Raw genomic sequence first — 14,746 nt, forward strand, 5'->3', positions numbered from 1 at the left:
TCAGAGGTATAGTTACGCCTAATTCGTTGTCTTATGAACTCGAAAATGTAAAATGTTATGAAATAAATATTTTGTAGACACACATAATCCTACACAAATATAACTTGTCTTTTTAAAATCTTTTTGTTTAAAGATTTTATTGTATTTTGTTGAATTATTTGTGTTTATGCAAGTGAACTGCCTTAATGGACTGTTTAAGGTGAGAGGTAAAATTTTTTCATTTGAAATTGATTTTACAACTGTAGTAAGTTTTAAGTATGTTTGGTATTTAAATTGTTTATGTACAAGTAGGGCAGTATTTTTATCCTAATCCCTTTTTATAACAATCGGTTTTACAACTCCTTAAATGACAAAATATGTATTTTAAACTGTCTGGAGCACAAATCTAATAACAATAACTAGGGATTTGATAATTCTCGATACCGATACCTGTCATACCAATGTGATAGGAAAATTACCGCTTTTGCCGTGAACAAGCAAGGCGACGACGATGACGTTTCTGTGACCGGGGAAGACGACAATGATGTCTACATGCCACGGAAGATGTTCATGATTTTCCCACAATCGCGGACGACGACGATGACGTTTCAACCCTACTTTATCCTGGTTAATCGGGAGTTGAGTGTACATCCATTTTATATTTATAGCGTCTGTACTTTCCCACCTATCATTACATTAGGGTCATAAACTGTAGTCATCTAGTAATAAATGTCAGCATCGGATATGTTTCTTGTGGTCAAAAATGTATCACTGATCTTATGTCACACACACCAAGTGATTCAATAATCAAAAAAATAAAAACACAGCGAATTGTACACTTCAGCTACATAGCTTCGTTTCACAAATGATATGCGAGGAGGAGCCTCGCTGGCAGATGCAAACTACGGAGCTATACGAAATTGGCCCTTAAAAAAACCACCCTCCCCTCGTAAAAGAGTATTGTATTATTTGTTTTGCCTCGGAATTGAACCTTATCCAAATGCACAATTTGCGCAAGGGTCCCCTGATTACTAGGCCTAGTGTATAGTGATAAGGTTTTTGTTCAAATTGTGTTCATTTTGGTAGGAATATTAACTAACCTTGTAGGTTAGTTTGGTATCCTCTCAAAACCCTCATCACTGTTCCCCTAGTTTATTTATTTTGTGTATGTTTGTATTGCCTCCTTACATGCCAGTGTGATAACTATTTTGTCAACTATATTGTTACAGTAAAAGTGAAGTAGTTAGAGTACCATTTGGAACATCTAATCATTTGGACCCCCCCTTTTTCATTTTAGTTTTGGTTTTTTTTTGTAACTACAATAACAAACAGAGAGATGTTGCAAAGTTAAAAATAAATGTTAAAGGATATTTTAAAGGGAAAAATGTAAGCTTCCCACTGATTTAAAATAAGCACAAATTTAGTTTACTAATTTGTAACAAGACCTACGATTTTTTGAATGAATCAGTGTCTGATAGAATTTGTTGAATTAATGTAATTTGTTATAAAAAAATACAATTGTTTAATTCATTTCAACAAATTTTCCATATAGCTTATTATTTATTACCGTAGGCCTCATGGTAAGACCTAGACCCAGGACTGATTTATATTTTTTTTTATGTCCCCAGAGGCGAACCTATATTATATGTCCGTTTGCACAATAACTCAAGTAAATTTGGTACAAAAGTGTAAACCTACAGTAATTTGAATCTGAACCAGCATGATCGGACCTTGGGAACAGGGTTTTATTTGGATGAAGGAGTTTATGGGGCAAAAATGTTTTTTTTCCCAATTTTGAAATTTCTTTCCTAACAATTTATTTTGAAAAAAGATTAAGTATATTGAAGTGTTGTTGTATGGTTAACAATTAAGGAGAAAACTCTTAAAAACTGTAAATTTACAATTTTTATGTCATTCTTATGAAGAATAAGCAACAGTTGTAGTTTGGTATGCTACATTTATGATTTAGTTATAATTATTTTCATTTGCTGAAAGATTCATTGGATTTGCAATGCTACCTCCTCAGGGGGCATCCGCTAGGAATCGGAAGAAAACCGAAACGTAAGCAAAGGTCAATATGCACATCAAATTTAAGGTCTTTTTTATTAGATTACAATGCCGCAAATTCAAGCACAAAACAACAACTGAGTAAACATTTGCAGCCGTTAAAAGATTCAAAATGGCAGATTCAAGATATCTTTGAACAGCTACCATTTTTGACTCGGTTGTCCGTTTGAGTTCAAATTCACAGCATTGTATATTTTGCTAATAAAGCCCTTTAATTTGTTGTTGTGCTAAATAAAAAATACACCTTGCAACACTGTTCAATGATGTATTTAAACTTAAATAGTTTAAATATTACAAATGCGGTAAGTTAAATTTATCTAATAAGACTTTAAAATGTCGATTGATTTCAACCAGTTACTCCATTCAGTTTCCCATTGAGCAAATGTTTACCGTATAAAAGATGGATGTATCGAAAAGTGTTGAGGAAAACTATATTTATTCCCCCTTGCAGAAAAACTCTAATAATTTTATAAATTTTAGGCAAGTTGGAGGCAAGGTTCTTCGAAAAGTTCCACATGAGAGAAGAGTTCTCCCCTCCACAACCTTTCTTGAACCTCAGTAAAGTCTACAACAGCAGAACAGGTTGGTAAAATCATGGGTCTCGATAGTTAATAAAGGCCAATTTTGTGCTGTACTGTCGTCCTAACAGTGAATAGTAGCATAGCCGTCTCTAGTATAAGGCTGCAGCCTTCGATGTGGTTCAACTCCAGGTATTGCCGCCAGCGGCAAAACGTGCAACATTTTGCCAAAACTGCGCTTATTCGCATTGAAAGCTATGAAAATTGAACCAGTCCAATAGATTCATTTTTAGCATGAAATGTTTCAGATTGTATTACAAAATTCTAATTAATACATGTTTACATAAACGTATGTTCACCACTTAACACGTTCGCTGCTGACCGCTAGATGCCTGGACGGCGCCAGGAGCTGAACTTACGCTCGCCGCTGCGTAAGCATTGCTGCCGATACACTGAATTACAGTAAAAACAACAGTAGTTATACTGGATGGCATTCATTATAAGAGCAAGCCTTTGAACTCCTGCTAAAGCTTTGACAGCTATAGTAGATTCCATCTTTGGCCACCACACAAGCGAACCATAAGTAAGGGCAGATCGAACAACAGATACATACAGCCAGTGCAAAAGTTTAGGCTGTAACCCCCATGTGCCACTTACCATCCGCCTGCATGCCATAAGGGACCATTTGCCACGCTCAGTGACTTTTTGAAGATGTGGTCCCAGTGAAGTGATCTGTCCAAAATTACACCAAGATACTTCACCTGATTCTGCAGCTCTATTACAGTGCCCTGCAGTCTTAGTGGGCCGATCCCATCCAGTTTCCTCCTTCTTGTGAAGGGTACCATTACAACTTTCCTGGGATTTATAGAGAGCCCAACTTCCTGGCACCAACGGTCCACTACCCTTAAAGCTCTATTCATAAGGTCAGTTATGGTTCCGTGGAACTTTCCAACCACAAGGATTGCAACATCATCAGCGTAACCTAAGGCAAAAACCCCACTTTCATTGAGGGTCCTTATAAGGTCATCTGCTACCAAATTCCAAAGGAGGGATGGGCTTATATGAGGGTGAACCGATCTGTAGGTACTGTGATAGGTCAGAAGAGACAGCTGATCACTTACTCTTTGATTGTAACGAGCTCTCTGACGCTAGATTGATAACTCTTGGAAATATGGCTATAGGTAGATACCTTCCTGAGGATGAACAAATTGGGAAGCTACAGGCATTCATTGGGCGCCTTAACTTGTAGGTCAACAAGAAAGCAATTGTCTGGGGTGCGCAATAATTCGATTTTGGATGAAGTGCTTTAAGGTAACCTGCCCCTGTTAGATAAGATAAGACTGGATGGCAATGTTCTGCAATAAAACTGGCTTTAGACATAGTACTAAGTGATTCTGATAGATAGCAGCACTACCTAGGTTGCAGTCGGTAAAGTAGTGTCGCTTTCTAGCAGGAAAGAGGTGGGACAAAGCCCTGTTCTATATTTTTGATATAATTATATTTTTTACTAGCTGTGTGCCCGTTCTACGCACGGGGATCTTATAGTAGTCAGATGAAACCTTCTTATATTAAGATTAAGAACAGCAGTTAGTTAGCATATTTGCAGATATGCTGGCAAAACTATTATATATAAACCTTCGCAAATACAGTATCTGACAGTTCAAGCCAAAATAAATGCTTTGCAATTAAATGTCACCCGGATCGTTATGGTCCATATGTCCAATGATTAAACTAAAAAATGTTTTATAGATCCATGAAGCGTAGCCTTAAAGTAGGCCTATAATTGAAAGTTACTTTCCACATCGGTTAACTTAAACGTATTTAAAGTACTACCTCAACCTCACCATTTAACACTTTATTCCGGTTGACATTTTCAGTATCAAAGGTGCTCTTGTCCATTCCGTGAAACACTGAGAAATAAGGACATTAATGCGTTACCAACAGACATACACACAACAATCCAAAAAAGGGTACGAACTATTGATACATAAACAATATAAAGGCGTAAACAATTCATGATGGTTTGCCCAACAAATGTTTTACTCAAATAGGTTATCATTTTCTTAGCATACCGGGTAAGCTAAGATTTGGAATCCAGACAGAAAAAGCAAAACTTATACAGAGTTAAGACATCACTTAAATTGAATATGGACGGCTCTTATAAATAAGGTGCAACACCAACGATAACTAATTTGTAAACTACAGTTATGTGTTGGTACCTACGTAAAAATGATTCTAGCAGCTACCAACGGTTCTAAGGAAAAGAACCAGTACCTACGTAAGAACCTACCTAAGAACTATAGTACATCCGACCAATTAAATACATTAATATCTAGTCCCGAGGTTATTGATCTCTTGCTTTTGGATTTTCTCGTAAAAAGTTATAGCGTAAACTTATCGGTGTCAGTTTGAAAAAAAAAACAACCTTACCCAAACAACTTTTTGTTGTTTAATAGATTACGCATTCTCTAAACAATGATTAGTATATCTATTAACATTAGAAGGAAATGTGACGAAAATCACACAATGTTGGGGTTTTGGTCATTTGTAATTATATTTCTTAAGTAGGTAGGCCATGTATTCTATGGAAAAGTACCGGTATCAAGGATCGTCGTCAAAAAGGTTGTTATGAATAAATATGTAGGCTTATGTACCCAAGATATGAGCTATGGGCCTATTGGCTGTATGGTCCAGCGATTGCATCACACGGTGAGTAGAAACAGAAAGTGACACATTGGAAAAGCGAGTTTAGCACTTCCTCTGTTAAACCTCTGTTACAATCACCTACTGCAGTTGTGATTTTTTACTTTACACTTTACACAACCGCCATTGAAGCACCGTCAATAAGTGGAAACCTTTTTTGTTAGCTATTGGCGACGATCATTTCAGTGTCCCAGCTCTATACAACACTGATTCAAGGTCTTCTTTCTGGTTGTCAAAACTCAAGAAACGTTTTATACTCAAAGAATTTCTGGTTCCGATTTGGACGATGTCTAGTTATTTAATTTCATTTACGGTTACACTATTTATTAGACTATATTATTGCACTTGCGATTAATTAAATCCGTTATGTAAGAAAAACGTTTTTAATCTCACTTGGTTGGGATTTGCTTTCAAAACGTGATTCGAAATGGTTGCGGTATTTGTAAACAACATTTGTAAACATATCATTGACAGCTAGAAAAAATAATCTTGATCCGAACAGCTGTTCGTTATTTCATAGACGATTATGTAATAAAAATTGAACGAAAATTTGACAAAAATCGCACAAAACTGCATTTTTGAACGTCCGTAATTTTATTTACAAAGTATTGAGGCTATATTTAAATCACTAAAGACACTTCGCCAATCCAGTGAATACATTAAAATGACTTGGATCTTGATAGGTACTCTGGTTTTCACGGAGAAGATTGCGTAAAATGCCATCTTGAGTGTTACAGACAAAGGGAAAGACAGACAGACAGACAGACGGACAGAAATAGAGATAAGACTCGTTTCTGCTTCTTTAATGTATAAAACGTAAAAATAACCTAAAAGTATATAATTCTGAGCAAAGTACAGACAAAACTCTAATTTTATTTATATAGATTGTCAGAAAAGTACGTCCCCACAAGCTGCAAAGAAATATAGGACGCTTGTGACGAGCTGGCTGATTCATGGCAACGTTAAACAACAATGAACGGCGACGTTCCGGAACGTTCCTAAACTGAACCTTTTTGGAACCTAACAAGTTTATGAAAAAAATATACTATTAAAAATAGGCCTAGGCCTCCCCTGACATTCTTTTAAATTGTATTATGAACTGGTCGTCCATTGGTTGAAAACTCAACCAAAAATATGTAATGTTCAGAACTATCTATTTTTAACCCACACTGTAAATAAAACATGTGATTGCAGTTTATTCCATTTGTTTTGATGTTCTGTTCATTTTGTTGTTTGTTGTTCAGCATGACAGCCCATGATGTCCATGTTAATTTTTTTTCATGTTTAAGGGATTCTGCACATCAACAGGAAAATATATTTTAACAGTATGCGTAGATTTTCCCTGCGATGTACATGAGCTGAGGAAAAAGATTTTAAACAAATAATCCTCAGGGTGTCCGGTCATAAGTGTTAAATAAAATTTTGCATCAAACTACATGGTAATGGCGACATAATGACGTACATTTGAGGTTCCCAACCTCAACCGTTAGGGAATAACAAATAAATTAAGATTTTTCAAAAATTATTGTAGTTGTCATAAAAAAGGTTATATTTCTCTGCTAAAAATGCACCAATTGTTAATTTAAATGTCATTTTCATAATCCTCACAAAATTTTAAATAGATATAACACATAATCGCTGGGGTACGGAAAAATATTCTACTTAAATTTCTTCGTTAAACAATTATTTTTAATACCGACGAAAATTTAAATAACATTCAGCGATTTATTTCTCAGTAACCGAGATCCGCTGAGTTCAACAAATATCACTAAAAACTTCCTCATTTAAAGGGCTTTACAATGGTGTATAATAGTTTTTACCAAGTTTCAAATTTCCTAATGTAATTCAATCATTGTTGTGAAAAAACATGGTTGGACAAAGAAAAGCTATTGCAAAGAATAACTGCAGGCAACGAATAATTTGTATTTTTTTCTCACATGCAACGCTTTTTTTATAACTATTGAGCTAAGAAAAGAAACATACAGTAGCAAAATGGGTTTGTGATAAAGTTACGGTTATCGTATATTTTTCATATTTCAGATAAGATTTCAAGTTAACTCACAGAAGTTCGGTTGTGGCTATACCAAAACTACCCGACATGGATTGGACGTGGAGGAAGTGTGACATGGCCTCCACGATCTCCAGACTTGAGCCCGTTAGATTTTTTTGTTTGGGGTTACATGTAAAGTCTAGTTTACTCAACTGTTGTAAACTCTGAAGTTGGGTTACGGTAGAGAATCTTTGAGGCTGCTGGGAAAGTAAGGGGAAAATTGCCGTATGAGGTCACAGTTGGCGCGATTCAAAAGCAAGCTAGGGCCTGCTTGCGGGAAAACGGAGGGCACTTTACACCCAATCTGTGATTCCACCTTAATAAAAGTTGTGCTTCGGACGAAGTATGTCATAGATTTGATTTGTATTGTGTGTTTTTACTAATGTATTGTGTTTTTTTAATAACAAATTTTCCAAAGTCTAAACAAAACCTCTTTAGTTTGATAAAAGTGCAGTCTGGCCAATCACAAATTACACAAACCCTCATCATCAGTGGTCAGCTCATAAAATAGTAAGTAAAATTCATTATTTTTTACATTATCTGTTTTAGTTTAACCGTGATTTTTCACAATAGTACGTAAAATTCACCATAGATTTGACAGTAGATAATTGTAGTTATACATCATTGTAAAGCCCTTTAAATAAGGAAGTTTTTAGTAATATTTGTTTAACTCAGCGGAACTCGGTAACCGAGAAATAAATTGCTGAATGTTTTTTACATTTTCGTTGATATTAAAAATAATTGTTTAACGAAGAAATTTAAGTAGAATGTTTTTCCGTACCCCAGCGATTATGTGTTATATATATTTAAAATTTTGTGAGGATTCCGAAAATTACATTTAAATTAACAATTAGTGCATTTTTAACAGAGAAATATAACCTTTTTCATAACAACTACAATAATTTTTGAAAAATCTTAATTTATTTGTTATTTCCTAACGGTTGAGGTTGGGAACCTCAAATGTACGTCATTATGTCGCCATTACCATGTAGTTTGATGCAAAATTTTATTTAACACTTATGACCGGACACCCTGTATATAGATGATATTATAATTTCAAATTTAAGTGCGAGATATGCAAAGCTGTTTTATATTTAAATTTTTTTGTCATTGAATGTTCATGCAAAACTGTACTAAGGTGGAAATAAAAAAAAAATGCTACACCTCTGACTAAATGCATAGGAAATGTATGCAAAACCAGACAGTTTCCTGGTTTGAAAGGAAAACTTGTATTTAACTAATAAGTATGGTGAAGAATATTAAACTACCTTAGCTCGTGCTAGGGAAATTACTGGATATAATGTAAAAAATATAAAAATATAAAGATGTACAAAACACAACTGCGTAAGACTTGGAAAACATCTTGCCTACTTAAAATATTGCAAATTATCAGTATCAATAGTGTATTAATTTTTCATTTTGATAATACAACATAAAAGAGGTAGCCTAAAAAAAACTGTTCATACTATATTACTATTGCTATTTTAGTTTTATATATTTATCCAATATGTTTTACGTTTAGTTTTAATAAGTAGGAAACGTGTATTTTTTTAATCAGAACATGTTACTTGATTAAGTTTAAATGTATAGCTCTAGCCCACTCATCTCGACGCGGACCTTCTAGAGGGAAGTGAAATAATTGTATATATCCCTCAGTTTTTAATGCTTTTGTGTGGTTACAATAGCACCCCGGCACGATATCACTTATGAGGCATAACACACCGTCACTACGAATACCATATTGTCTCTAATTGTGTAAAACAAACTGGTTAATCACGGGTGGGTGATGCGCCGTCTAGCAGTGCAAACTAATGGCGGGAGCCGGCTGGACTATGCCTCGGATGCGACGTTGCCAGATTTCGCTCGGCGCGGCCTTATACGAGAGATGGCTATGATAGTAGTGATTATTGGGTTGTGTGTTACATCAAGTTCATTTCTGTGTTTGACTTTCTCAGTTGAACTTGACTTGTTTAGCACTTCATCGTATTAAATCAATTTAATTCAGGTTATATTTGCCACTATCGAGACATAGGAGCTTTATCAGACCTGAGACATGGGGAACATAACAAAGCTTCATCGGTTAATCTTTTTTACCTTTTAGAGTTTTTGGTAATCTGACCCATAAATATTGGATTATCAAGTAAACTGTACACTAAACAATTTTTCTATGTATACTGTTGGATTTGATTTTTAAAAAAATATCGAAATGTTGTCCTACAGCCAAACAGCCGGCGCCGCAACCACCCCAAAACCAACACATCCAGCTTCAATGGCCGAGAGATAACAGTTCCACTTGCTAGCGACTCATCAACTTAGCTCCACCCCTCTTGCTCAATCAGGGTAATCCCTTGCCTCTCTTCCTCATCTGTCTTCTATCTAGCATACATTGTTATTGACCTTGTTATCCCAGTTCCTCATGTATTGAGAGTGTGCTTTCAATAATTGTTTTTAGACCAAGCAAAGTGTTGTTAAGTAAGTTATATACAGTAAAACTCCAAGTATCCTAACTCCAATTAACCGAATCTCCAATTATCCGAATCGCTTATTTCGACAATTAAAAAAACGTAAAGCTACAGTAATAAGTTTTGCAAAATACCAAAGAATTGTTACTAAACACATTTAGCCAATTTTGAACTTTGATGGAACACTATTGACTTAATAACATGTATAGAACACTTGTACTATGAGCATTGTAAACTGTAAAAATGTTCTGATTTAAATTATTATTAATTAAAAGTTCACTTAGTACCGAAAATGAGGATTTTTTAAAAAAACCCGGGATTACGGTAAAACTCCGATTATCCGAATTTTTGATTATCCGAATGGGGTCTGGTCCCTATTGATTCGGATAATTGGAGTTCTACTGTAATTTCTTGTTAATCGACCATTTGAGGGTTTTGTTTAACATGTTAATTTTCATCTATATAATCATCATAGTTCCATTTCCAAAATAAGTGTTTTCTCTTGAGATGAATTTACAAAAATTTTAAAAGAAAATACAAGTAAATATACATTGCAATAAATCAATAAATAATCTTACTTGTACACTCTTACTACATGGGAAGAACTTAAAAATGTTACCTAAACAAAAAAATTGTATTTTGATTAGTGATTTATTTTTTAGGATTTTTTCAGATTATGTTATTTATTATATTTTTTCCTACCACTGCATGGAAATGGTCACATTACCATACCCAAAATAGCTTATTGTCGCCCTAGAGCGGGAATGGATCATTCCCGCTAATTAAATCAGCAGATTTCACAGTTGTCGTTTCTACACCAACCACAGCCGTAGATCAGGTATGTTAGTTAACAACCCTTAAGCAAATAACAACAAATAACCTAAACTTAAAAAGCAAACATAACCTAAATTACATTTTATATACATCTAAAAGTTCATCTGTGTATAGGTTCCCATAAGTCAGTAATGGTGGTAGGAAAAATCTTGTGTATTGCAAGCAAAAACAGCTCTTTGACACATAGTTATTTCAATAAATTTGTTCCTTGTTTATCCAACTATTGCTGGACATAAAGGCCAAAACCATATGTTTTGTGACTTGATTAGTATTTTTACATTTACTTTTACTAAAAATTTGTGTGGCCTTCATTGGGCCTGTTTAGTCAGATGTGCTTTTGTTCAGATGGCTTTTTATTTACATTTCCCTTGTAAATGTTTTGTTGAACAATAATAGTTATTTTAACATGTTTTAAAAGGAAACAAAGTTTTTGTCTTACCTACATCTATTGAATAAATTTATTAGTTTATGATCTTTGATAAAATAATGCCAAGTTTCTTACACATTGGATAAAGAAGGTAAGATAAACATTTTAGTTTTTGAAGTTATTCATATTCATCAATATAGTCCTAGTTATTTATATTAACATTATATAAAATTTCTCATTATGTTTTTCTATATTTTGTTTCAACTTTTTTAATTTAATCTAAAATTATACAAATTATTACTCGAGAGCAGATTAACTGCTAAATCGAGGGATGTGTCTGTTTTCATTGTTTAATTATATTAATAAACTATATTTGGGTTGTTACGAGACATAAAACGTTATTTCTTTGGTAGTAAAATGTGGATTTCATATTTAATACAACAAAATGCATCTGTTTTATCCTTGCAGTGGAACAAAAGTATTACTACAGTATGTTCATTTTAACATTCTCCACAAGACTGCAAACAATAGTATTCAACTGACCTGCTTATTGTTGTTTTAAATTTGGTTTAGGTTAACTTTTCCTTTGTATTTTTATAACACTATCTAATGCACTTTTATTTAAGCAATTTATTCATATTATTTCATTTACCAACATGTAGGTTAAAAGATACCGGGTGTCCCACGAAGGGGTTTAAACGTTTGATTTTATATTACGTGCCCATTCATGCACCAAATCTTTTTAAACTTTACACAGTTTACAAAGTAGGTTCTAAAAATATTCTGGAAAAATTTCAACTCCCTAACCTTAGTAGAAACAAAATGGCGGCTTATTGACAAATTTACCAATGTGCTTTCTATAAAAACTACTTTCATGATTTATTATTAGTTATTTATTTATTATTATTATTTATTAGTTATTTGATTAATTTTTAGTTTTCCATTTGGCTATGTTCTAATTTTTTCTTTTTTTAAAGTCATATTGCCCTGGAAAGTAACAATAAAAATATTTTATAAAACCAAAAATACCTTTTTTAATGTTTTAAAGTAACTTTTTCAATATGCCGCCATTTTGTTTCTTCTAAGGTTAGGGAGTTGAAATTTTTCCAGAATATTTTTAAAACCTACCTTGTAAACTGTGTAAAGTTTCAAAAAGTTCGGTGCATGAATGGGCGCGTAATATAAAATCAAACGTTTAAACCCCTTCGTGGGACACCCTATTAGGTATATATTTATTAAATTTTATATATTATTTATATTTTAGTTTAACCAATTTATTTAAAGTATGCTCAAAAAGAGTGCTGGAAATATTGTCAGAGAATCAAAGTTCTCATGATTCAATTAATTTTAGGCTCTCTGATAATTCCAAGATTTTAAATTGACATTTGGAAGGTAGTTTAGTCTTGCTTTGCCTTTTAGCTTTATATAAGATTTTGGCTCATCGTTTATAATTTTAAATGCATTAATTAATCAAACTAATTTATTTTATTTTACCAATGGATTAGTTTTAAATTTATTAACATTTAGAATACATGATGGACATTTGATCATGCGACAGAACGACCACTAGTGGTTTTATAGTTAAGAAAAACATAATTTGTGATAACATGATATCAGTACATAATTATTTAGTATTAAACTCTTTAAACTCACTTAATATACCTCCTATATAGGAAAGTATGTCATTTACTTTTTCACTATCTCTATTTATTTCTTCTGTATTTATTTTACGTTTCTTCTTAGCTGTTTGGTAGCTTATTGTTTGTTGTGTTTTAGGTTGGTATATATATTATAATTGAGGGTTTGAGAGTTTGTTTGAAGGTTGTGTAAAATTTTGTACTTAACCATGAAACTTTAATTTGTTTGTGTAACATTTATTAATTATTTTACACTCAGACAACAACGTTGTTGTTTTGTAAACTAAGTTAACCTAGTCAGCAATTTATCGAGACACCAGGCAGTGAAGTGCATGTCTTTCTAAGAACTCTTATTTTCATCACACTTTTTATTTTACTTGACCCTGTCTTCCACTTGAATCATGTATATCTAAGATAGCAACTTTTATTAATATTCAAACCAAACTAATAATATAACCACTTTTTCTTTGTTAGAAGAGACATTGCATATTTTTCTGCCCTGGGCAGTGCCTGTAATAGTATTTGTAACATTATTATAATATTAATTGTACATAAATATCAGTAAATAATACTTGTTATCAGTTTAACTGTAAATACTAAATTGTAAATGTGTATAAAACACCGATATCGTCTACCAAGAATGTATATTGCATACACTAGGGCAGATAATCATAGTCTTAGGTTATGGAAATATGTTGATTTAATAATAACAGTTGTGTTATAAGTTTGCAGTTGTTCATTTTTACCCCTGAGCCCTGATGTCTTTTAAACCGATACTTTATACCTTTTATAGGTAGAAAGTAGCAAAACGTCTGCTGAGAGTTGCAGCTTGCAATGAATCCACAGTGATTCTGTCAACCTTCACCAGAGTTGTACTTTTCATTTGTTGGTAGGCCCCTCCCACTAAGCTCTGGCACATGTGAACTCCTCGTGGGGTTTACGCCTATAATCTATTTTCAGAGACAGGATTAGAAACCTGACATTCTGGTAAACCCAACATTCTAAGGCCAGGGTTCCCAACCTTTTTACCTGGGCGGGGGGGGGGGGGGGGGAGAGAATTGTACATTTTTGGTTATATTTCAGTTAAGTGCAGAATGTTTTCTGTCTCCAAGTTTTGCTTACATAAATAATTAATGGGCAATACACATTAATGACAATCACTTTTGAACTGTAACTTGTACAGCAATAAGAGATGTACCGTTTTGTTTAGAGTTAAAACTAACGCCAATGGGACTATTTATCGTAAAGAACAAATTACCATTGTAAATAATAGTTGTTAGCGTAGCAACTTGCGCCAGGTAACTGCTAGTATATACAGGGTGATTTGTACTCAGTGTGACAAAACTTTTTTGGTATAAGTACAAAGTAAATGAAGTGTGATGATGCATATCAAATGTTCCAAGTCTAAAAATTAGGTTCCCAAAAAAATTTTTTATGTTTTTCAAAAATAACCATGTTTTTAAACCAAATAGCCTACAGCGATTTCTCAATTACCTGTATATGGGTTTGAGTAGATAATGTAATTTTCGTGTTCTACATTAAATTTTGAACAAGAATAATGGAAAATGACGGAGGATCAGTTGTAAAAACTCCATTGTAAATAGATTCAAAGATAAAAATTAAGATGTTTGATAAAAATTTTAAAAACAATGGTCTATTGCATTTTTCACACCCTGTATACAAGAAAGTGTCGGAATATGTTAAAAACTGCGCCATTTTATAAGCTTTCCAACGATATGCTACACTATTGACGTTTATGTCTGCTTATGTACGCTTTAATGGTTTGAAGACTACAAAGCATGGTGTCTTTAACATTTAAAACATAGAAAGTCGGCATGTATTAAGCAAAAGTTGTATTTTTGATTCAGCTTGAACAGTAAAAACAGTAAAAAAGTTCTTTGTTTTCTGGTATTTAAACCACTAAAACAAACAAAAAAATATCTAAACCTCAATAGTGTAGCATATGGTTGGAAAGCTTATAAAATGGCGCAGTTTTTAACATATTCCGACACTTTCTTGTATACAGGGTGTGAAAAATGCAATAGACCAATTTTTATCAAATATCTTAATTTTTATCTTTGAATCTATTTACAATGGAGTTTTTACAACTGATCCTCTATCATTTTCCA

At 33.3% G+C, this 14,746-nt stretch overlaps 1 protein-coding gene across 2 annotated transcripts in view; it reads left to right on the forward strand.

Moving 5' to 3' along the window:
* The window catches only part of LOC129002295 (WAS/WASL-interacting protein family member 1-like), a 56,095-nt gene extending 42,751 nt beyond the window's left edge, over positions 1–13,344 (forward strand). For both annotated transcript variants that reach the window (XM_054429985.1, XM_054429986.1), the window contains 2 exons: positions 2,527–2,628; positions 9,538–13,344. In XM_054429985.1, the coding sequence (XP_054285960.1) occupies positions 2,527–2,628; positions 9,538–9,617 (182 nt within the window). In that variant the 3' untranslated portion in view covers positions 9,618–13,344. The remainder of the gene's footprint in view (positions 1–2,526; positions 2,629–9,537) is intronic.
* Positions 13,345–14,746: the final 1,402 nt, after the last annotated feature.

This window comes from Macrosteles quadrilineatus, unplaced genomic scaffold (genome assembly GCF_028750875.1).
Source record: "Macrosteles quadrilineatus isolate MER2022 unplaced genomic scaffold, UCM_ALF_1.0 Scaffold_9__3_contigs__length_116548681, whole genome shotgun sequence".
Lineage (NCBI taxonomy): Eukaryota > Metazoa > Arthropoda > Insecta > Hemiptera > Cicadellidae > Macrosteles > Macrosteles quadrilineatus.